Source organism: Dermacentor variabilis, chromosome 7 (genome assembly GCF_050947875.1).
Source record: "Dermacentor variabilis isolate Ectoservices chromosome 7, ASM5094787v1, whole genome shotgun sequence".
NCBI classification, from domain to species: domain Eukaryota; kingdom Metazoa; phylum Arthropoda; class Arachnida; order Ixodida; family Ixodidae; genus Dermacentor; species Dermacentor variabilis.
In genome coordinates, this window is record NC_134574.1 from 99,048,748 (window position 1) to 99,073,620 (window position 24,873).

The following is a 24,873-nucleotide window of genomic DNA, read 5'->3' on the forward strand; positions in this document are numbered from 1 at the left end:
TGCTTCCGTCCACTTCAAATTCAAACGCTCCTGGAAGTTGTACGTTACCTACGGGTCTCACTGAATGAATCCATTCACATGCCATTAGGATGACCTGAGTGGCCTCTCCATTTATGCTGCGGCATACAAATGTCTCATCTTGTTGCGAATATTTGCGGCGAGAAATCTTTGTCCTTTGACAACCAGCTCGAGCCTCAGATAACAATGCACTGGCCTTTGTGCTGGTGTACAGATTTTCACTTCCAATTTCTTTCTTCTTGTTCTTCTAAATATCCGTGGTCTTCTTTTTCTTTTCATTCTTTGAATCCAATTCACTTTGTCTGTTACCTTCATTTTCTTTCTGACGACTTTTGGTTATCTATTTACACTTTCAATTACCCTGAATGTGGTTGCCAGCTTTCTTGCCCTCTCCCTCCATTTTGTGTCTACGCTTTTCAGGTACAGATATTTGTGCGCTTTAGCTGCTCATTATTTTGATCCATGTTCCTCAGTAATTTTTTCAACATTAACTTTTTTCTGTGCTTCTCTGACATCAAAGAAGGTTCAAACCATGTTACCTTACACTGCCTCATTCGTGGTTTTACCGTGGGCTCCCCAAGGCAGTCCTTACCGATCTTTCGTTAACTTCCAACCCCGACAAGATATCTGATTCAAGCGCGGAATGGTATTTGCGAACGTTAGTACTGGAATTTTTACTCCTTTCCTAATTCCACAGACCACCTCATATTCATTGTGGCCCCTAGGTGCACTGTTTCATTGTTCCTGCGAGAACTCTGAAAGCAACGCCATCTCTCGGCAATCACAACAAGGGCCGTGGATTAATTTTCCCAATACAGCGCGAACAAACGTCGAGGGAAATTAGTTGTACTTCCAATTGAATTTAAAAAAACTAAATAAATTGTAATGAAAGTAGATGAAAAAAATGGCAGCAGGTTGGATACGAACCCGTGCCTTCCAATTAACGCCTTCGATGCTCTTACCACTTGAGCTACTGCGGCGCCGTTTTCCCACCCACTTTCTGGCGTATTTATGTTTTATCTGCTAGAAATAACCGTGGTAGACAAGCACGTACGTCAAAGCCAGCCACTAAGTCCGTGTTTATTCTAGTTACGGAGTTCTCTGAGCGGGGCCTCAAGGATAGTTTACGTGAGTAAAATTGAATCCCACGCGATGGTATGCAACGGGAAACAGCCACGGAGCAAACATATGCAAGCTCCTTCAATCAATACAACTTACGTGCGGATTGTTGTGCGATATTCTGCGATTTTACTGCAATAAGATGTTACGATCCGGCTGTCTCTGTACCATGACCTAATATGGTGTCCGAACACTTCAACAAGGCTTCAACAACGTGGAAAAAATGCTCCAGCGATGCCGATTAAATTATTTATGTATCTCAGACACCAGACAGGTTTCAATTTCACCATATAAATTATATTATGCTGGATGATTTTACCCCGCTAAGCAGTTACCAGTCTGTATCACCGTGTAACATTATGCTTTAACGCTTTTATCAACTTGAAAATGATAAAAATTGTCCGCATTATTTCGGTTTGCTCCAAGAATCTGGCTGTGAAAAGGCGGTGTAACACAATACTACATAACAACTTTAAGGAACTACAGGTTTCAGCCCGTCACCGCCAACGGCAACTGTGCCTTGGTGGATGAATTTGACCGCTAGCAGAGAAAAACGGTAAACTATTGTATCGAGCCGTGTACAGCGGCGTTCAAGGACAAAGCAGCAGCACTTCTGTTAAAAGGATCGCTCTGTCACATGACTTGGGTTGCGAGGCCCATGGACAGTGTGAACGGCTTCAACTGGAGCTGCTTATAGCACAGCCAGTGATCCACTTCTACTTAGTCTGCGGGGACATTGCACATTTTTCTTTTGTTATTTGAGGTGCTACGATTAAGCGTCTCAGCTGGCATGTGCGTCACTTGAGCACAGTGCTCAATGCAAAGAGACGCGCGCATTGGAACGCTCGGAAGTACGTGGCAGCTGTGGGCATGTGGTATGTCTCTGTACACTTTGCTTTTTGCAAGTTTTTTTTTAATTTTTTTGTCCGGGCATTCTTTTTATCGGCGTCGTTTTATTGCGCTGGAGTTTTCCCGCTAAGTGCGTTTAGTACCCGATCATTTTCTTGCTGATCTTCGGCGGAACTCTGTAGTAAGCTTGACCTTTCTTCGGCTCGACCCGCTAGCGTTTACATGAACCCGACGACCGTTTCTCCATTCGACAAAACATTTGACTGTACCTGAATGCTTAAGGTTCGTGTAACGTTAACCATACAGGTGAGTAGTACTTACGGGAGTAGAGCCATTAGACGCTGGCGCTGTTGGAACAACGATGACAGGGGGATCGTAGGAGATACCGCCACCACCACCGCCACCACCACCACCGCCGCCGCCGCTGCCGCCTCCTCCGGAGGAGACATCTCCCTCATTCTCTTCCAAGTTCACTTGAAGGAAAGGAGACATAAAGTTGGCCATATGCCTGTTGAAGCGCGCCTTCGTTGCCATAGCGTTTCGAAAAAATTTCTCAAAAAGAACCTTCTAAAAAATGCTCCGTTGTAGCTACAGGCCCACAAAAAGACAAGATACGTGTATATAAGACAACGTTAAACGCTGGGCGCGTTGCTATATCGACTCAGGCAAAGAGACACCGAAAATGATGGCCACAGAACATACACTAAGTACGCAGGATGAATGGCGGACGAACAAGTGTATTTTACTGTCGACACAACTCGCCAACATCCCACCAAGCGCATGCGCCAGAACACAGTCGTGGACAGACAGTTCCTATGCCTTTTACAACACCCAGCACTAGGTCACGGGGTCGAATCCCGGCCACGGCGGCCGTATTGCGATGGGGACGAAATGCGAAAACACCCGTGTACTTAGACTTAGGTTCACGTTAAGGAACCCCAGGTGGTCCAGATTATTCCATAGTCCGCCACTGCGACGTGCCTCCTAATTAGATCGTTGTCTTGGCACGTAAAATCCCGTAATTTGTATTACACAGCGCCACACACCACAGCAGTGAAACCTAATATCTTAACAAAGGGGACAGGTGGAAACACTTCCTTTTAGTTAGGGTGAGTGACGATGATTGACGCATATGTAATTTTGTATCTTGAACAGGCTGATGTGCTTAATAAGACCTTGCGGGCTTAAGTCAACGATAAGCTTTAGTTACTCCACCATTTGTGCGGCGTATTTCTTGCATGTTGCGTATGCGTCTTTTTTCACATCGTTCGACATTCGACACTGGACATTCACATCGGAAGCGGAGCGTCTAAGCGGACAAGCGGATTTTCAAAGCGGCGAGGTGGCGAGCGCCCGCGCCTGTTCAGACTAGCCGCGTTGTCTGGCTATCCACGCCGCTGGGAAGGCGGAGCATCTCGCAATTTCTTTAGCAATTTTAGGAATGTGCCGCCATCTCGCGGCACTTTGGGTTTGTACGCGCCCTTTCGATATTTTTTAACGCGACAGCGTTAAGGAGCTCGTGGCGCAGAAAAGCCGGTGTCGTCGGTGTCGGCGGCGTTGGACGTGAGCGATAACATTCCGGAAGGCAATTCATAAATAAAAACAACTTGCAAGATGGGCTGTGTGGGAATCGAACCAGGGTCTCCGGAGTGTGAGGAGACGCTACCACTCAGCCATGAATTCGATCGTTCAAAGTGGCACAAAAACGCGTTTAGTTAATGCGGTATTGCCTTACAAACGTGCCGTAGAAAGCTATACTGCTGTGTATTTACATAGCTATAAGCTATGTAAATTACAGAAGTCGCAGTTAAACGCGTAGCGAAGTACGTTTCCGCTGCATTTCTTCTGCGCTTTCCGCACACGCAGAGCCATCTTGCGGCAAAGACAGAACACCCCCTGCTCTAAATGTACGGCGCTGCCGCGACAGGTGGCGCCCACGCGCGAATTGGGGCTGCGCGGGGACCGGTGCGAGGCGCGTCGCGACCTGGACTTCCTCTCCCCTGACGACGCTTCGCCCATTATGCCCAAAAATGCCACATACTGCGGTGAGCTTAAGAATGTCGAATAATCAGTCCAGGCTTTGCTTTCCTTCATCATCATCAGTCTACTTTATGTCTACTGCAAGACGAAGGCCTCTCCCTGCAATCTCCAATTACCCCTGTCCTGTGCCAACTGATTCCAAAAAGTGCCTACAAATTTCCCAATTTTATTGCCCCGCTTAGACTTCTGCCGTCTTCGACTGTGCGTCCTTTCTCTTGGCACTCATTCTCTATCCCTAATGGTCCACCGGTTATATAACTAATGCATTGCATGACCTACCAGCTCCATTTTTTTTCTCTTTATGTCAATTAGAATAGTGGCTATCCCCATTTGCTATCTGATCCAAACCGCTCTCTTTCTGTCTCTTAACGTTATGCCTAACATTCTTCCTTCCATGACTCTTTGCGCGACCCTTAACTTGTTCTCAAGCCTCTTTGTCAGACTCCAAGTTGCTGCCCCATATGTCAGCCCCAGTAAAATGTACTGATGGAACACCTTTCTTTTCAATAATAATGGCAAGCTTCCAGCCAAGAGCTGACAGTGTCTGCCGTATGCCGCTCCAACCCATTTTTATTCTTCTGTGAATTTCCTTCTCATGATCAGGGTTCCCCGTCAGTAATTGACCAAGGTAAACCTACTCCTTCACAGACTCTAGAGTCTGAATGGCAATCCTGAACTCTTGTTCCCTTGCCCGGCTATTCATCATTATCTTTGTCTTCTGTATATACAAGAAGTTCCCCTCCTTCACGGTTAGTCAAGTATTTCAGAATGGCTGTTCGAGAAACTTGGCAGTTTTGCAGCTATGGCATGAGGTGAACATGAGGTGGTGCCAAAGGGGGGCCGAGGAGCTACGGAAAGGCCGGGCACTGCCCAATGGGCCCTCCTGCACACACTTGATTTGCAAAGAGAAAGTACGATTCTTGCTACGGCTGTCTACAGCACACAAGGAGCAGACTTCAAAGACCCTTAGTGCCGCCTGCCAGAGCAAGTCGGAATAACGCTGTTGCTTCTGAGCATGCGCCGCCATATGGGCACGGCTTTGCCACTAACTGTCATAACCATCCTTGCGCAGCTCTGCTTTCGCATGATTCTGGCCGATGGCAGGGGGAGCCAGGATAAGCACCAGACAATTGTTATCAGCGCATTTCTTGGCACAACAGCATAGCTGCTCAGCGACAAAAAGCTGCACACCTGCGCATCATATCATTGGGCAGAATCATTAGAAAGGGAGAGCTGCACAAGGGACACAGCTATGACCGCAAGTGGCGAAGCCCTGTCCACCCTGGCAGCACATGTTCAAAAGCAGCTGTGTTGTTCCAGCTTTCTCCAACAGACAGCACCAAGGGGTCTCCAAGTTCACTGCTCCCGCACTCCATACACAGCCATGACGGGCTCTAAAGGTAGGTTCAAAGGTTTACGGGACCTGAGAAAAAGCAGAATATGTTGTACAGCCCGAATATGCAGCCTGAATTTCAAATGCTCTAGGTGTATGCGACCAACATACTGTTTTAACAGTTCTAACAGCTGGAAGCTAATACCGGTCTGATACTATACTTTTCTCTGAAGCTGCATTCCATAAACTATTGACACTGCCTGAACCTAAAGCTACTCTGTATCACGAGACAAATACATGGGATGGTTTTGACGGGTGTATTTTGAACATCACTGATAAAAGCATGCTCTTCGAGGCAGAGGCCAAGCAAGCTCACCTAACAATGGCACAGGCTGGAAAGAAAATTTTTGACACTTTAGGGCTCTGCACAATTTCCAAAATAAATTACGGGGTTTTTTTTTACATGCCAAAAGTACAATCCAATTATGAGGCACACTCCAGTGGGCAACTTCGGAAATTTGCACTACCTGAAGTTCTTTATCGTGCACCTAAATCTAAGTACACGGGTGTTTTCGCATTTCGCCCCCATCGAAATGCCACCACCGTGGCTGGGATTCGATCCCGCGACCTAGTGCTCAGCAGCCCAACACCAAAGCCACTGAGCAACCACGGGGGGTGGCGTAGCGCAGGTGAACGAGAAGGAAATGCTTCAGGGACTGAAGCGGTCGGCGAAAGAAGAGCGCGTCGGAGAGGTCGAACGGCTGCGGCCGTGGCGAGTCATGTGACCTATGCGTTTGCATTGGAAGCATATGGGCTTCGCGTCGAGGGTGCGCCACTTATTCGAACGGGTTATGTTGTCGAGAATAGGGGCAAACGGTACGTAATGCGGGCAAGGGAGTACAATGAGGTTCAGCTGTGCACAGGGGCCGTACAAACTTAAGGCTGAAGTTTGCAAAACTTTGCAGGCTACGGTATGCATCAGTAACATCGTGGCCACAGACGGGTCACGTATTTTGGAGCAAGTGGGTGCCGGACATGGAGCTTCCAGCTCACGACGAACGATGCAGCTGAGGTTGTCGCTTGAACAGGGCTGGTGTGAGAGCTCGTGACGACACGATGTCACAGCTGTGTTCTGAAGATGCGTGAAGTGCTGGGTAACTCGATGGCTTTTCACTAGTTTCAGGCGGTAGATTTTTTTGAGGATGCTGTCAATGCTGGTAACCTTGTTGAATGTCAGTAAATTCAAGGCGTCATCAGCATACCATTTGAAGAAGTAAGCAACCTAATCCTGCTCGGACATGTTCTGATCGGCCTTGCGACAAAGAGCCAATACGTCGAGAATGTAAGGGATGGTTGACATCTGCACCCGGGCAGCAAGGGCCTTCTTCGAAACTACACGGTGACCAAACGGATTACCGAAAAGACCACGGAGCTTCTTGTTCAACACATGCTACCCAGGGATCTCTTTCTCATGCGTCTGAAAACTGAGAAAACATGGGTCTGATTGCGGCCGAGGTAAAGAGACAACATTGGCGAGCATAAACGTCAGATCCCACCTGTTATTGGTGGTGACTCGTTCATGTATGTTCAGCAAATTCTCAGCATGAAGACCGTCCACGCAGAACATTCCAGCATCCCGAGGATGTGAAACTGTGACGAAGGTAGTAGCCGCAGGCGAAGTGGCTGGCGTAGATGATGATCCGTCACGAAGGGTCAAAGGGGGATTGTCGGCGCTACTATTGCTGTGAAGTTCGATGGCGGGGCCAAAGGACGCTTCTTCACCCATGCCGTGGAGTAATATATAGATCTAAAAGCTATGTTTAACTTATATTTACAGTGTTAGTGCAAGCGCGATGAATGTGGCGATCGACAAAGATCAGCACCACTTCGTTTGCTTCATCTTCACGGGGGGGAAGGGGGTGCGCTGCGATCGCCAGAGTGTGAAGACGTGTCCCACTTTGGCTCTTAGATGTTTTCTTTTAAGCTTGTGTGGAACTATCATTCAACATGGTAAAACACTGAGCAACGACACTGTGAGTACTTTCTGTGAGGGGGGTGTGCTTTTTCACGGCTCCAGTTGACGTTTTTTCTGGCTACAAGGACATTTTCGACGGCGACCCGCTGACCTAAGCCTAATCAGGTCTGGGCCTAGCCCGAGTGCGGCCTCGGCGAGGCCGGCCAGGTGAGCATGACATCATGTCGCCACCACAGCAACATTCGCACTCGAGTTGACCCAGCACGGGAACTCCATGCTCAGCTCAGCTTAATGTCGCCGAATTGTTCAAGAATAGCCCCTCCAAAATGCAGACAACGCGACGAGCGAAGCGCGCCGAGAGCACCGAAGCGCCGAGTGAACCCCGAGCTGCAGCCAAAGACGCTGTGGCGCGTCACTCGATGGAAGAGGCCAGAAGGAGGGAGTCGCAAGTGAACGACCAAATGGATATTCAGGATGATAGCGAGGACGACAACGACGATAGCAATGACGAAGACAACGAGGAGGACAGCGGATGGTCCTTTTTCAGCAAGCGGAAACCGAACAGAAAAGTCAAGCCCGAACAGCTTCGCCTCGAGCGGGTAAGTCGACCTCATTTTGCGCTCTCGATCAGGCCACTTGTGCGTGACATACCTAAGCAGGCTATAACGGCGGCACTAGAGATGACGGCAAGAAGTTGGGAACTTGCAGAATTATCAATTTTTCGCTACGACCCTGCAGCGAACTGCATAAAGGTTACTGTCAGGGATGAAGAACACGAGAAGAGGCTTGCGGCGCTGACACGATTAGCTGAGAAAATGAGTGGTCGCGTTCGTACGTATGAAGTGATAATTGAAAGAACGCCAACACAGAAGGTGGGGAACAGTCAGGGGGTCATCAAGGTGCGTACCGGCCAAACCATGGAATATATCAAGGATCACTTGAGATGCGAGACGGCAACTATCCTAGAGACACGTCTGCTCGGTAAGACAAACATGCTGCTGTTAACATTTAACACGGAATCTCCCCGAAACAGACTCGTGTTGTATTATGAGATCACAAGGGTGCATGAGTACAGACCGAAGGTTATATATATCTTGCTACAATTTTCACGGCTTGGGACACATTGCCAAGTGTTGCCCTTCAGACGAAGTTTGTAAACAGTGTGGTACAGAAAACACCCTGAAGACAACGAATGCGACGAAGAGATATTCTGTGTCGCATGCCAGAAACAGGGCCACATATCGCTAAACTCAGCATGTCCTAGCCGTGCACCGAAATACATTAAGAAAGTCGTGCAGAACATAGAAGAAGGTCAGAGGACAGTGACCTGGTCTGAAAAACTACTGGCGGGAACATCCACACAAAACCACGCTATCCGCTCACTATGAGCAACAAATAAAAGAACTAAGAAACGAAAATCAGCAGTTGAGATCAATGCTGCAGCAAATACTCGCACGACTGCCACCAGAGCAACGAGATACGCAACCACCGCCAACGCCACGCCAACGTGAATCAGAAACGCCGGCAGACCGAGAAAAAACGCACGCGTTCTAACAGTCGGGTCGGGCGGTCAATTAGTCGGAAAACCACGGCAAACTCTAGAAAGCTGCAACACGCAGGACCTGCACAGACCCAGCAGAACTAGGCACCGTCAGTGCCAAAACCACTAACAGCCCAAGACTCGGCGTATGCGCAGATGCTGAGCATCCTAAGGCAGGAAAGACACACTGAGACCCAGCTCCTCGAAAACAACCTACGGGAAGAATTTCAGACAGTAACGAATGCAATATAAACTCAGATGCAGGCGATATTCACGGAAATTCAGAGAAATATTCAGAAGCAACATGACGAGCCTAAAAGGCGTAAGCCAGCAGATGAAATATGACGGCACGGCCTATATGCGTCCAATGGAACTGTCGAAGTTTTACGCAGAATGGATCCACACTAAGATAGCAAATTAAAGAATTCAAACCCCTTGTCGTGCTTCTACAGGAGACAAGGGGACAATGCACTATTCGAGGTTACCGAACCTTTCAGCAGGCTACGACACTACACCAGGGCAAAGGAAACCAACACGCGCAAGGCCAAGCTGCTCTTTTAGTAAGACATGACTGCTCCGCAACCCAACTGCAAATACCAGATTTGTGCAATGATTTTAGATAAATTGTGGCAGTAAAGCTATGTCCACGCGGCCACCGGCCGATGGTGGCAGTCTCCCCGTACTACTGACCCCTAACGGGCGAGCACCGGAATGACTCCTACCAATGGCTCAGTAAGGTGCAGGCACAAGCCGGAGGCCTCCGCATTCTAGTGGGAGGAGATTTTAACGCCAAGCACCAAACATGGGGCTACGCCAAAGCTGACCCGAGTGGACGCATACTGCACGATGCAATAGAAATGTCAACTCTGGACATATGCAACACACCAGAAACACCAACCCGCATAGGGCTACACGCGCGACAACAGGACACAACGCCCGATCTGACACTAGCCACTCAAAGGCTCATAAGGCAATGGAACGTAGAATCGACGACATGGGGAAGCGACCATTTACCAATAATTATCACGCTCAATTGCAAGAAGATCCGAGAGAGGAGAGAAACGGTGTTTTTTGACAGAAGAAAATTTAGAATGGCTACCGCGGACTCTTTTGCGGACTTTGAATAATTCAGCGTTAAGACAGCGGAGGCACGGCCGGAGGCTAGAGAAACTATCCCATGCGGTGACACTGCAACTCACATGGATATGCACCTTGCAAATCTATGGCGGAAGGTCAACCGCCTCACACAGCAATACCGGTATAAAAGAAAGCGTCACAAAGATCTAATGCGCCTTAAACATCAATACCGACTCATCAAGGAATACCAACAACAACTCGAAGCAGACACGTGGCACAGTACGTACGCGAAGCTTGGCCGGGAACCCGGGCTAAAAAGGCTATGGCAGATTTTAAGGAGCCTGCTTGGGAACAAGAAAGGCGCACCTCCTCTCGCGGAGCTCTTTTTGCGAGAAGAGCCTGCCGTGCTGGAGGACCGCGTCATCCACACTTTCTTCCCACATGCTGCCGAGGCGCCTCCTGAACCGCGGCCTTCTGCAACGATAGACAACGCGGAAGAGGAGCTAGACATGCCCTTTACGCTGGGTGAACTCGTAGCAGCCCTTGCACAAGGCAAAACGAAGTCAGCTCCCGTGCACGATGGAGTGACTTGGCAAGAACTTCGAAACCTCAGCAATGAAGCTCAAGCAAGAACAGCTCTTAACAATTATCAATGAATCCTGGGAATCCGGACTAGTGCCAGATTCACTAAAACTATCTCTCATCTGCCCTATACCGAAGCCGGGCAAAGACCACAGGAAACCAGCTAACCCTACGCCCCATAGCTCTAACGTCAACTGCCTGCAACTTGATAGAAAGAATGCTACACACAAGAATGCAGCACTACATCGAATATGTACAACCGGGTTTGCATCCTGCGCAGGCAGGTTTTCGGCCGAACATGGGCACACATGACTGCCTCTGGTTGCTCCGCAGAGTGATCAACCGTAAGTCTCGCAAACAGATACCTGAATATATTCTTGCAGTCGATATGCGTAAAGCATTCGATAACGTGAAACAAGAGGCCATCTTACAGGAATTGGCAACCAGGTGCCCTAGCCCAAGAACATACAATTGGATACGTAGCTTCCTCCAAAGCCGACCAATCCAGCTCCATGGCAAGGCACCGGGATGGAGTCCGAAGACCTATTACTTGGATAGGGGAGTGCCCCAGGGCTCCATCCTCGGACCTATGCTATTCAATCCGGACATGACACGTGTGGCAGAAAGTCTTGAGCGGGACACTTCGGCCCGTTTTACTATTTACGCCGACGATATAACAATATGGACGGAAGCGGCGGATTATTACGACATACAGAGCATGCAAACTGAACTACAAGCAGCGATCCTGAGCCTTAGCAACACTTTAATTAACCTCGGACTGCAACTCTCGCCAGAGAAGACAGAATTGATCAGCATAGACGGAAAGAAAGCGACCAATGTAAACAAGCTGATCACTTTACACATCGGCCAAAGCGATATTACGCCGGCCAATGGACAAATTAGGATTCTTGGAGCACAGATTGCTAAGTGCAACAGCCCCCAGCTATGGATTCGCACACTAAAGCAAAAATAGAGACCAGTGTTGCCCATGGTTAGACGAATATCGAGCAAGTATTGCGGAGCGCGTCAGAAAGCGTGCCAAACGCTTGCAAAAGCGGTCGCGGTTGGAAGGATTCTTTACGGGGCACCCGTGTACGAATTCTCCGAACGAGACCTCGGCGACATCGAAAAGTTAAACAGGCACACCCTCCGTACGATCACTGGGCTACCGAAGCACACGAGGAACGAGGACCTGCTCAAGCTCGCAGCGATTCCACCTATACGGGACATAATCAGTGAAGCACGAATTCGAATGCGATCCCGGTCGGAAATCTTGAAGGGGCAGCGCAAAAAGACGATGACAGAAGGCAGGAACACACAGGACAGCGTGTTCTGTCATCTGTCATCGTCTTTTTGCGCTGCCCCTTCAAGATGTTCAACCAGTACCAACTCGCCCAAATGTCGATCCGGTCGGAAAACACGACTCAAGGAAAACAGATCATGGCATGGGATAAACAAGTCCATGCGAAGCTAGAGCCCACGGAAGCGACCATACCGCCACCATGGGAAGCACCACTGGGCATACGGAGGCAACAACGTCCTATTGCCAGACGAAACGCGGAAGCTAGAAAAATATTTGTAAAGAGATTGGAATTAAGAATGCCGCAGCACACCATTGACATCTACACGGACGCTACAATCACAAACGACATAGCAAGCATGGCCTGGGTTAGCACATCTGCACCCGAACACAGCGGCTATCACACATGTCAGCTTCCTGGGGGTGCAACCTTGCACGCTGAGCTCTTAGCTATATGGGGAGCGGTCAACACCATTCCCATTGACATGGGAGACATTGTAGAGCAGAGTAGTGTGCGAAATAATTATCGGATCATTACTGATTCGCACGAAGCAGTGGCCGAATTAACGGGGCCTACGACAGATGATGCGGTGGCCAACGACACCAGAAAAAAAGCTAAAGAGAATACAGGACAATGGGACAAATGTTGAAATCCTATGGACACCGGGGCACACCGGCATGGAAGGGGGAAACGCAGCCGCTGACGCAGATGCCGCTTGGGCTTGATTACGCGTACAGCTCCCCACACTCCATTTCCTCGCCAAACCCCGCGGACCAAAATCCATACCTAAAGATATTGGCCGAAGGCTCTGCTAGCAGAGCACTGATGCATTACATTCGTACTAAAATAAAAGCTGACAGTAAACGGAGATTATTAGAAGCTACACCAGCACATGTGTTTGACGACAAGGGCGGGCTTATTCGCACGGAAGAGGTTTTTTTTAATATTGTTACGACCAACGCTGTATACACACCACACATACTTGAGAAATGGCACCAACCCAGACAAGCTACGATTGCGAAAACTTATCCCCGATGCACACATTGCCAAAGAGTCATGCAGAGCAGACTTGCAACATCTTATTTGGAGCTGTGCAGCTTTTTCACAATGGAGATCCAACATTCAGCATTTACTACACGGAGACATTAGAACACTAGGAATCGCAATACAAACTAACCCTGAAACACGGAAAGCCATTGCGACATATGGCAGACAAAGTGGCCTGTTTCTAGCAGTGTAGAAGGGGTCGATCAGCGCATGTGAGAGCGGCGGAACTGAACATGCACCTGAGCCTGCATGAAGCGGAAGATCCAAGACTGAGATGAAGATGTGCTTCAGCCAACAGTCTCGGAACCCACATTGCCTTCCCTCCTAATCCCCATCAGCGGCCTAGAGCCACCCCCTTCCTTAAAATAAAGGCTTTATTCATTCATTCATCTTCACTCTATCCATGTTGAGGTGGTATCTATCAATCTATCTATCTACACACACACCCAAGTGCACATACACACACACACACACACACCTGTCGATTCGTCATCTGCGTGGTATTCGGCAGGAACGCAGCCGACGCTATCACAGTTTGAGAGAGACGCTTGCAGTGGTGGCTTCGTGGCTATGGCACTGACCCGCTGAGCACAAGGCCCCGGGATCAAATCCCAGCCACGGCGGCCACATTTTGATAGGGGCGAAACGCGAAAACACCCTTTTACCGTAAACTGTTGCACGTTAACGAATCCCAGGTGGGCAGGGCTAATCCGCAGGCGCCCACTATAAATGGCGTCTCTCATTCATATCCATATACTTAGGGTTGCGCACCAAACACGCGGGCGGAGGTGATGACTAGGCGACAAGTATGTTTTGTGTGCAACCAAAATGATGAACGTAAACAAAGTACCAACTCGCCGGGCTTTCAGGTCTTCTGGCGTGCTTCTTAATCAAATCGTGCTTTTGGCACGTAGAGCCCCGGAATTTGCTATAAATTTGTTTTTTCACGAAACTCCGAAAGAGTGTTAAAAGAAAACATTACTTTAAAACGCACACTCACCATCAGCGCCGTAACTGATCAAATAAATGACCAGAAGGATGAGTCCTCCAGCCAAAAAGCACACGATAATGCTGATCAACAACGTGTTGTCGCTTAGAGGGAGATGAGAAAAAGAAGAAAGCAGTGTTTATTCAGAACTCACGCAATGCGTAATTGTTGATAGAGCTGAAGAAAACGAAGAAAAGTATGAACGAGCAAAAACAAATTACTGGCTAGGTATGAAGCATCATACTATACAGCGAACGTTTTCTGAAATGAAACAGTAAAATAGTAAAATAAAGCAGGGTCCAGGGACATCGGTACACATGTTTTATGGGTGTAACCATGTAATCGAAAACTTCCAACGCAGCTGCGTTGCGATGCAATGTTTAAAATGTCCAGTTTTCACCTGGAGCTCAAGGGTTAGAATTCAACCTAGTGTACCTATATTCACGAACATTTTGACTATGTGCAGAGACGTTCGAATACGTGAGAGAAAGCTACAGAAAGCACGACGCGCATGCGAAACACGTTTTTTATTTGTCTGACGAACACACTTTCCTAACGGTGTCACCTAGTCTGAAGATGCCTGCGTTGACACCATAAGGTAGCTCGTCAGTTGACGATTCAGTTTGCACCAGTGCAGACTAAGGTGCCGCCAAAGGTAGCTGCGTTTATTCCTTTTAGAAGCACGGTGCAGACTAACGGCGGTGGCGTTATTAAATGGTTTAGGGTTAGCGTGGAGCCTGTTTCGTTTCTGTGGTACGTTGTATGTGATGCGAACTGCGCATGCGCCTTCATTCCTTGGTAGCACAGTAGAGAAGACGAGGGGTCGGTGTAAAATTGGATGGGTGATGCCGTAAAAGAAATTTGGAGGACGCTTAAGCTTCGCCTTTAAGAGTGGAAGGCGGCAACATTCAAAGAGCCCTGACCGCTCCTCGCGGTTCCCGTCAACTGCAGCTTATGTAATCGTAATGGTTACCGGGAAACGCGGCGGCAAACGCTGGGCGCTAAGGCGAGCTTTCTGGTAGTAATGCAGCCTCTTTTATGGGCCGATCCCGAAGGTTGTGCCTCAAGAGTGCCAAAAAATTACATCATTTTCAGGTTTCTGCTATTGTTTCGAACTTTTAATATTGAAGTCTTAGTAGATTTAACATAAGAAGCATGCGCTGTCGATGTTTCTTCTCGTGACATTTGCTTGTGGGCTGTCATTCTAAAACCTCCCAGGAATAACTTTGCCAGGAACGGTGCTACAATATAAGCCGTATATACCGCATCTCATATAGCAAGGTGTGCCATATACATATACTGAAACATATGGGGCAATTTTCGCTCGCGGCCAACATCGCAGACGCCGACACCTCATTTTCTACGACACGGGGCCCTTCACTTCCAGAGCATTCCGCATCATCAATTAATCACCAACGCTAATACTGTTGCGCCATCTACCATGAGGAAATAAAATCACTTTCCTGGCTCTGTACCGTGTCTCCAGGCCTAGCAGCGTCGAACCTAACAGTTCGTATAAATAATAACAGTAAACTAGGCGGAAGCGTGACGTGCCACCGCTACGTTTTACCGCTTAGTCATAAAGCATCGGTGCGTATGTATATGCGGCTCAAAGCAGGCCACGGAATTAGAGCCATAACACGGTAGTACACACACTTGAGAGGGAGTCGTCCAGCTATGAATGCACTCGCGAAGAGGTTCAGTGGTGGCCATTCCGCGCCACTCGTAAAGTTATTAGTTGGAACGAACCGTTCTAGCAGAGTCGCCCTAACATTACACCTACCACTAAAGCTTCGGATTGGAAGCTTAAATTCTCCAGATATTCGTCGACACTTGAAAGTGTCCTCGCAGGGTGCATGCGGCACCACTTCGAATTTTCTCAGCAGCTCTAACCTAAGGTATATTTTGTATTATGTATGTGGATGACAAGAACAGACTTTAATCCAATGCGTCTAGCTCTCCGGCGCTGTAGACAAAGAGAGGAAGCGCGAGGTCGAAGTGTGCATTTCCGGCTGCTGCGGCTGCTTTTCGAACATAGAAGTTGTAAATGACAACGCAGCATGAAGAAAAACAGAGGAACGAAAGTACAGTGCGTTAGATAGCCCGGCTGAAGATCCTGTAGCTGTGCAGTTTGACAAAGAGCCCCGTCAGTGATAAGTTGTCCTGCGCCGCACCGACATTCTAAAACGGAAGGCTAGTCGGGTGCCGTTCCTTCCACTAGCCGTACCCTCCCGTCTTGCACGTTTCATTCTTTCTCGTTGATACTTCCCTCGAGCGGACAAGAACGGCAGAACCTTAGCGGGCGATCATGATACCTCACAATTTAGTATTATTGCCTCCAAGGCTGCGATATATGCCAGTGCGCGCAATTTCAATTCCAATCAATCATGTCGCCGACATAACGCACAGGAGGCTGACTGCCATGCGCTGGCCTTTCCTTCCATAACAATGGCGACAGTATCTTAGTCAAAGGCAGCCTTGTCATCATCCGCGTAGTACTTTCGTGGACTGAACGTGTATTTCTGGTACTTCACGCTGCTACTCTACGCGAGAAAGTGCAATTAGTGCAGAGAAAAGCGCACTCAGATATTCCTTCGTGGTTAAGGCGCGCTCATTCGCCATCTGTACCAATGACCACCAGGGTTTTCTAGTGATAGCTTCGTTGTGCTGCTGGGCCGGAATGTATTTTTTCATTTCGAGCTGTTTTAGAAAAAAGCATAGTCTTGTATGACAAGCTAAATGCGGGAATCATCTGCCATACGTGGTGTGTGTGTGTGTGTGTGTGTGTGTGTGTGTGTGTGTGTGTGTGTGTGTGTGTGTGTGTGTGTGTGTGTGTGTGTGTGTGTGTGTGTGTGTGTGTGTGTGTGTGTGTGTGTGTGTGTGTGTGTGTGTGTGTGCGCGTGTGTGTGTGCGTGTGTGTGTGCGTGTGCGTGTGCGTGTGCGTGTGTGTGTGTGTGTGTGTGTGTGTGTGTGTGTGTGTGTGTGTGTGTGTGTGTGTGTGTGTGTGTGTGTACACGAGCGGCGCACTGACAAGACATGTCACGGCTCTAAAGAAGCTAATAGGTTTCAAGTGCCGTCTACTTGCCTATATACATTTCATTATCACAATACTGTGACAGCATGTAATACACACCTCTAGCATGACCTTTATTGCCTCACTACATAATTTTGTGTACCTTAGTATAGCGCTTTCACCTTTATGCCTCTACTGCGCGCTAAAAAGGACTTTGAAAACTCCCACACGGGCAGCAGTTGCAGTGGAATCCACGGAAGCAGAATACAAAAACACTGCATGCTTACCTGTCTTCTGAAAAAAAAAATGAAGAGCGAATTTTTGATATAGCTTTTGAATGCAGTTAGGGAGTTTAACAGGCAGCGCATTAAGGTTAGTTTATGCTATCGGCTTTGCCAACGAAAATGCAGCGTCGAGCTCCACTTACAAGTACGTCCTGTGGCGTCGACGTTACACTAACGCGCGCAAGGCGCCTGCGTGCACGATTTCTAAAAACTGGATAAGTGGGAAGCACTAATAGCTGTGACTCTCTTACTCGACACATTGACGGAGTTATTTGTCGGGACGTATGAACATTCGTATTTTTTTCAGAATGAAATAGAAACTGTCACTTTGAGTCAGAGCATCGGATTCTAGAAATGAGTGTTATACCTTTTCTGAGATATTCGATTATACTCCAGTATTAAGAGCTGCTGCTCTGCTGTGAGCGCTGAATGGCAACCAGGAAAGGGGCAAGCTAACTTTGACTGATTGACAAGCTGTCCAGTCGAGCGGTCCTGCACATTGGATTGCGGGTAACGACGAAGTAGACGATGTTTCCTACGCCCTAATCTCCCAATGTTCCTCTTTCTAAATTAAGGAGCAGAATGATAACTAGCACTCGAATCGACATTCGTGGTCCCGATATTAAAACTACTTTTGTTGGAATATATTCCGAAGCTTCACTACTGAATGTTCCTCACAATTTTTGTTGCATATCAGCAATGAGTACTGTCCCGAAGCGCCACAAAATCTATGTCCGCCTTGCTGTTTCATAGATATTGTGGGCATTGTCGGCGCATTGCAATCTATTTGTCAGTTTCATACATTCAGTACACACGAATTGGGGCAAAAACACCGGAAACAAGGGAGAATACGAATGATTCAAAATGTAGCAGCGCTAACTTAGACGAGGATGCAAGCCAAGGAGTACGTGGCCCAGCCTGTGACGTTAAAAAGGCAGAAGCTGATCGCTGGCCTTGTTCTAATACATACATTTCTAAATGCCACGAAACACATATTCGGTAAAAGAAATAAACACTGTCATTTGCAATATCCAATTGATTCAGTTAAACTGTCGAATGGCGTTAAACTGAGATAGGAAAACTAAGCCCACATATTATGCTGGCTTAACGGACCGCTGTTCTTGCAACACTTATTCCGACAATCGGACCCAAACTAGCATAGTCGGTGGAGCCATATTTTTGTATAGATAGCATTATAGGAACTCTTGTTGCTGGGATTGCTGCAGATGAAAGTAAGAAGCGTACAACGCATTCAACAAGCATAAGACAGAAGAGCGACACACGCATAGCGCCCACTTCCTCGCAAAGCGCAACACGCATAGCGTGCTACACTTTTAACTGCTGTGCACGACCACTCGCCTGCTCCCTTACCTTGCTGGGTTGCTACAACTGCACAGAAAGAAAAGAGAGAGAAATTGGGAAGGTTTCATAGATGCAAATTGGCAGCGAAATTAAACAGCGGGTACGCAATGCAGAAATGATGGATTCACTTACATGACGTGTCGGACCCCAGCTCGGACATTTCGTCAGATTGAAACATACTTGACTCCTCCGTTTCTGTAAGAAGAGAAGAAGGTAGAAACGCCATCCGCTGCCTTGCACTAAGCCATACCTCATAACGATTGTTGCAGTTTCAAGGACGTTCAACCCTCCCTATTAATTTTTCAGTTATCGCGAGAAAGGCTAGCTGCGGCACCATTCAGTCGAATGTTCTAATGACTAAGGAGCTAAGAACACCGAGAAATAAATATCAACGTTTGTGAAATTCTTCTAAGCAATTTGGTGGTAAAGCTTACAGTGCGTCATGGCTTCCAATTGCGTCATGGCTTCGTACCATGCACTGATTTATGCATCAAGATTCACACCGACATTATCGTAATCGCATGGCCCTTCACGAACTATTTTGATCGTACGTTATTCTGAAGCTCCTTACGTTGACTGTTCGTTCGATTTAAATCCAATGATACTGTTTATGCATGAGGCATAAACAGTATATGTGCCTACGACAGGTGGTAACTATGCACCGCGGTAACCTCGACGCTCAAAGTGCGTCAAAAACCCCGCTATGGCTTCATCGTTCTTGGTGTTTCCTTCAAATGAGAACCTATTTAAGTGAAGATATTGTGCTCTAGTATAGCTATCACCCCGCCCACGCATTTGATGACACAGCATCTGGGATCAACTCACCAGGAGTTGTGTGACATTGTGAACTTGTTTCTAGACACCTTAAGAGAACTTATGGGGAGGTAGGGGAATAATCTTACAGAGCCCTACACACTACTTCGCTTGACCTCATAATACGTCCCGAACTGCACAGGCAATTTATGTCTAGCCGTGTAAATATGCTGATTATTCTGCTGGGAGAAGTGATAGACGTGGCACAGGACAGCTTAAGCGGCTAAATATGGCTTTGAATCACCTTGGCGACTTTTCCAGTAGGAGGGCAAGGAGACTAAATTTCGCCTGAGGTGCGCTGAGAGATGACAGCAGAATAGTATTAAACGTTTTAGCCCTCAATAACAGCCAGAATAATACAGTCCCACAATTAGTGTTGTCTCTAGATAAACAATTTTGAATTACAAAATGTTCACGAAAAGCCGGTCCAATTGTGCGACGTTGGAGCTGCAAGCGCGTGAAATTCACGGTGTCATCTCGGTGTTCTTGCTGCCGGTATGCTGACCATTTGTCCAGAACACGAAGCACATAGCATAAGTCAGCCATAATTGAAGCTCCTACACGCCGAACAACCAGCGAAAGGTTTAAGGGTTGATAATACCTTGCGCGTGCTTGACGTGTGTGTCGTAATGAATATCGCTGACACTCACCCATGACGTGTGCTTCTTGACGAGACCGGAAGGCAGAGGATAGAGGGTCGACCACTAAGGGTGCAAGGACCACTAAGGACCCCAAAGACCGCGGGAAGCTCAAGAGCAGCAGCAGTAGCAGACACGGCAGTTGCAGTGTTGCAGTCACTATTCACAATATACCAGAAACACGAAGCTTTGATTTGGGTCCTAAGAGGAAACACGAAGCGCACCGTCACAAACCTCCGCTGGCGTCTTCTTCTTTGTCGCCCTTTTATAAGGCGCGTGCTCACGTGACCCAAACACTGAGCGGGGAGCAGTTGCGCAGAAGTAGCAGTTCGGCTAAAAATTAGCAAGCACTGAGATCTATGCATAGTTGAAGGTTATCCTCAGTAGAGCGCTGACGATTTTTAACATTATTTTTCAGAGTAGGCAATTGTAGCAACGAACTAACAACGTGATTTGGTGTAAGATGATGGGGATGATGATGTCTTTATAATTAAAGCACAAAAGAGGAGGAAGCTTCTGCTTCATCCTCTTCATTTCTCGTTTTGCTTCCTTTCCTTTTCAACTTGATGTATTAGTCTGCTACAACATATTGTGGCCACCAAGCCACCTTCTATGCATCATAGGGAAAGCAGGGTGGTGGGCAATCAAGCCTCAACGCAATTGAACTGAGAAGAGTTATTCCGGCCACCCAGTATTTCTGGTTCTCAGACAATTTCGACAAAACCACTACGGCACACCCTGAGCTGAATGCGCACCGGCCGCTTGAAGGTGCCATTTCCGCACCCAACACTATAGTTAAGACCAGGCTGTGTTTCCATGGAGAGTGCAAACACACTTCAGCCTCGCATCCACCTGGACTACAGAACATTCGAACAATCAAGTCTGAGTGTTCATCAAGTAAAGGCTGCCGAGTCCAGCTTAACATTCTGTAAGTGTACTAGCGCACCACCTTCCATCTCTTATTTATAGCCTTCGACTCAGGTTTTCACCAGACTGGCTCATTTTCGCCAAGACATCGCAAAGTTTGGTACGCCGAGATCCGGTATGAAAGCGCTGGACTACATCCTGAAGCGTCGGGGAAATTCCCCTACATTTAGAATGGCTTAGAAGAGCGCTTTTAGAACAAAATATGGTTTTGATGCGATGGCATCAAATGACCGATTGAGCCAAAGCCGGTCCTGAAGGGCCTGCGGCAATGAGGAATAGGGCACAACGACTGCTGATTGCCTTCGTTCGAGACACGGGGCTCTTCGAAACCTGGTGACACACACTGTGACACTCATAGGAGGCTCAGGCGGAACAATTGCCGGCTATGTATGCCAGGCTAACACCGCCTGCTGGAACACCACCACCACCACCACCGAAAAAGCCGGCGTCTGTAGCAACGAAACGGCACCTAAATTCTTATTGGCTGCGATGCCACATCACGTGCGTGCCTCGACGGAGCAGAGCGGGCGAAAGGCAACCATTGCTGCCTCGCCAGGTGTTGCGTGAGGGGAAAGGGCATCGCAGCTAAGCCACGTCACTCTCGCGCTCTCGCTCTCGGAGGCCTGTACTTTCCGCAAGTTCCTTGTATGCGCAAGCTCTCACCTGCGTTATAACTTCACCTCGGTAATCGCTATAACTCAATTAAGTGTATAGAAAACAGAATAAATTCGAAAGGAAACGTTCGCGTTATTGAGTTTCGAACCTAAGACCCAATACTCTCAGAAGTCGACTGTCTTACCCACCGGGCATTACCAGCGCCTCCTAGATATCACGCTTGTGGACACTGCTTTATGGCATCATGCTACTTGAACCAGCATTTCCATTTCCAATTGATTGATTGATTGAAAACTTGTTCCACTGAGCTGGGGTGCCCGCCTGCTAACCTACACGTAGGTAGGGGGGGAGGACGAAGCAGTCCCCGCGCGTTGAGGACGGTGAGTCTTCACGGCCTCAACGGCCAGGCGGATTGCTCGACGCTGGTCGTCTTCAGCCTCGCTCTGGAGCAAGGCCTCCCAGGCTTCTCTACTGTCAATGTTTTCCTTGGCCCCTGGGGAGCCAGCACACTCCCATATTATATGGTCTAGCGTACGTTTTTGCTTACAAATTTTGCAGAGGGCGTCGTTATAGTCCCTCGTCTGTGTTAAGTAGATCCAATGGGGTGATGTATAATTGTTTCCCTGGAGGCGTCGCCAAATGCGAGCGTCCTCCAGAGAGAGAGAGACCGATGCGGAGGCGGAAAGATTCTTCTTTCGGCTTTGTAGTGATCGACAATTTCCCTGTACGTGATCATGCTATCTTTTATCCCTGGAACTGGCTCCTCTAGAGTTGCCCCGTGGTAGAGTGCTCGGGCGAGCTCGTGAGCGGCTTCGTTGCCTAGAACTTCTTCATGTCCCTCCTGGGAGGGTTATGTACCATGTGGAGGGCTTCTTCCGAGATTCTTCCTTTGTTAAAATTTCGGATAGCTAATTTGTTATCGCATAATATTACTCCCGCTTTTGTACCCGCACAAGCGAGCGCTACTGCAACCTCCTCGGCTGTACAGGTGTCCCTCGTGCACGTGGAGCACGCTGTCTTAACGCACCCGTCGCCATCAACCACCGTCGATACCGCAGCCCCGTCTCTGCCGTAAGCGGCGTCCACGTACGCTACGTTATGCGCCGGTGTGCTTTTAAGTTTATTTACTAGAGCCTTAGCCCTGTGAGCTCTCCTCTATTTGTTGTAGATAGGATGCATATCTTTAAGTAGGGGGCGATTCGGAAGCGCTTACGCACGTCCAACGGAATGTCTTTCTTGTCAGTCTGGGCACCCCTGTCGCTTTGAATTCCTACCCATTCCACGATTTTTCTCCGTGTTTTAGACTGGCCTAATCTTTCCAACTGAGACACTCGTACTGCCTCAGCGAGTTCAACTAGCGTGTTGTGAACCCCCATATTGAGGAGGAGGTCTGTCGAGGTCGAGTCTGGGAGCCCTAGGGCTCTCTTAACGCTCTTCCTAATGATCGCAGCTATTTTCTCCTTTTCTTCTTGTCTAAACACAAGATACGGTGTGGCATACGCTATACGGCTGGTAATGAAGGCTTGCATGAGTCTGAGGAGGCTGTTCTCTTTGAGGCCCCTGCCTTTGAGTGAAATTCTCCTAAAGATCCCCCTGACCTTCGCCGTGTATCCTTCTAGCTTTTTGATGGTCGTGAGGTTGCATCCATTTCTCTGGATATACATGCCCAGAATTCTTATTTCCTCCACCTTGGCAACCTCATTTCCGTTTACGAAAACAGTGATGGGTCTGCTGCTTCCAGCGTGTCCCCTTTGATGTTTTGGCTCAACGATTAACAGCTCCGATTTCTGTGATGAGCACGCCAAGCCTCTGCTGGCCGCATACTCTTCTACCATATTCGCCGCTATCTGTAGTTTAAGTTCGATGGCTGCGTCACTCCCACTGTTAACCCAGATGTTGATATCATCAGCGTACATGCTAAATTTCCAAATCAGGCATGACGAAAGCGGTGACGTCAAATTCACTGTGGCGGACTCTGGGCCGTCTCTATTTCTACGGCAGTCGGGCAAGGTAGAATGACGTAATGGATCTAAGTGCACCGGTTGTGCACTTCGATCCTGGTAGTATTGATAGTGAGATCAATACTACCATAGTGTAGTTACTCGACGATAGGAACTTTCAGTCTTTCCAGTTTTTTTATTGTGAGATTAGAGCAATAGACAATGGAGCTTTTGCTGCAGGTACCTTAATTCACATGCAAATATATTTTTTATAGAGAGCACTGACTCCACACCCTCATGTTAGAATAAATTTATTATGCGGTGGAATCCCTTGAAAAGCTATCGGTTTTCATCAGTGTCCTATTTTCAGCACGAGCCAATGTAGACCATATAGGCCGTACGACCTCCGAAACGTCTTTCTTTTACTCTTCTTTCTTTTTTCCAACTTGACTTGGTCATTGACTGCAACTGCTTCGTCACCGTGGGCTAATGGATTTGGTATAATTGTAACAGTTCACTGATTCATTAATATAATAAGGAAATGCGCTGGGCATCGCATGTCTAATGTGTAGCTACTTCGTCTTTCGTTCAATTCTGAGCACTTCGCAAGCTACATACCAACTCGCTCAGTTCTCTATCATAAACGCCGTAACAGCACACGTGTTTAGTAGTACCAACCATTGCGAAGATTCCACAGCTCGTTTCACTAGAAGTGGGACACATTCCCTTAGCTACGCGAAGAAACAGCACCCGACTCCATATGTTATCTCAACGAATGGATAAGGTTGCTGAGCCGCGACGTGGCTTCCACAACATACGAAGTGGTGGCACCTCAAGAGCAGCCATCGATGTATTCCCGCCTCCTGCTCATGTAGGAAGTGGGCGAAAACCTCACACGCAGGTGACAACGCCAACGTCACAACAGAAAGCTGCGACGGCTCATAGCGAAGCTAGAACGGGAGATAGAGGCTCACAACTATACGTTGGAACGTCAGCAGTGGGGGCAAATCTGCAACAGCCTCAATGGCCAGCTGGGCTACAACAAGACATTATACCTGCTGCGATACCTACTGGATCCAGGCAACACCAAGTCGGCGGCACGCAAGCAGCTGATGCAACTAATACGCCAATACCCCGGGACCAACGCGGAGCTGCTTGCGGAGCTCGCCAGCCGGTACGGTTACACCTCGAGACAAAGCGACACGCATATGCCACGCTACGTCGGAGCTCCCGATGAACAGCTAGATGCCGATATTTCGGAGGCAGATGCCTGCGCTGCACGAGCTGCGCACGACGTCAGCTCTGGGTCCCGAAGGGGTTACGAACAAGGCGCTGCGTAACTTAGGCAAGTCGGTGGGAGCGATGACCGAATACATGGACGAGTGCTGGTGCTCCAGCCGTTTACCTCCCTA

The 24,873-nt window shown here is 48.2% G+C and overlaps 1 protein-coding gene across 1 annotated transcript in view; it reads right to left on the reverse strand.

Moving 5' to 3' along the window:
• The window catches only part of LOC142588747 (uncharacterized), a 31,826-nt gene extending 29,391 nt beyond the window's left edge, over positions 1–2,435 (reverse strand). The window contains exon 1 of the mRNA XM_075700565.1: positions 2,308–2,435. Within this exon, the coding sequence (XP_075556680.1) occupies positions 2,308–2,435 (128 nt within the window). The remainder of the gene's footprint in view (positions 1–2,307) is intronic.
• Positions 2,436–24,873: the final 22,438 nt, after the last annotated feature.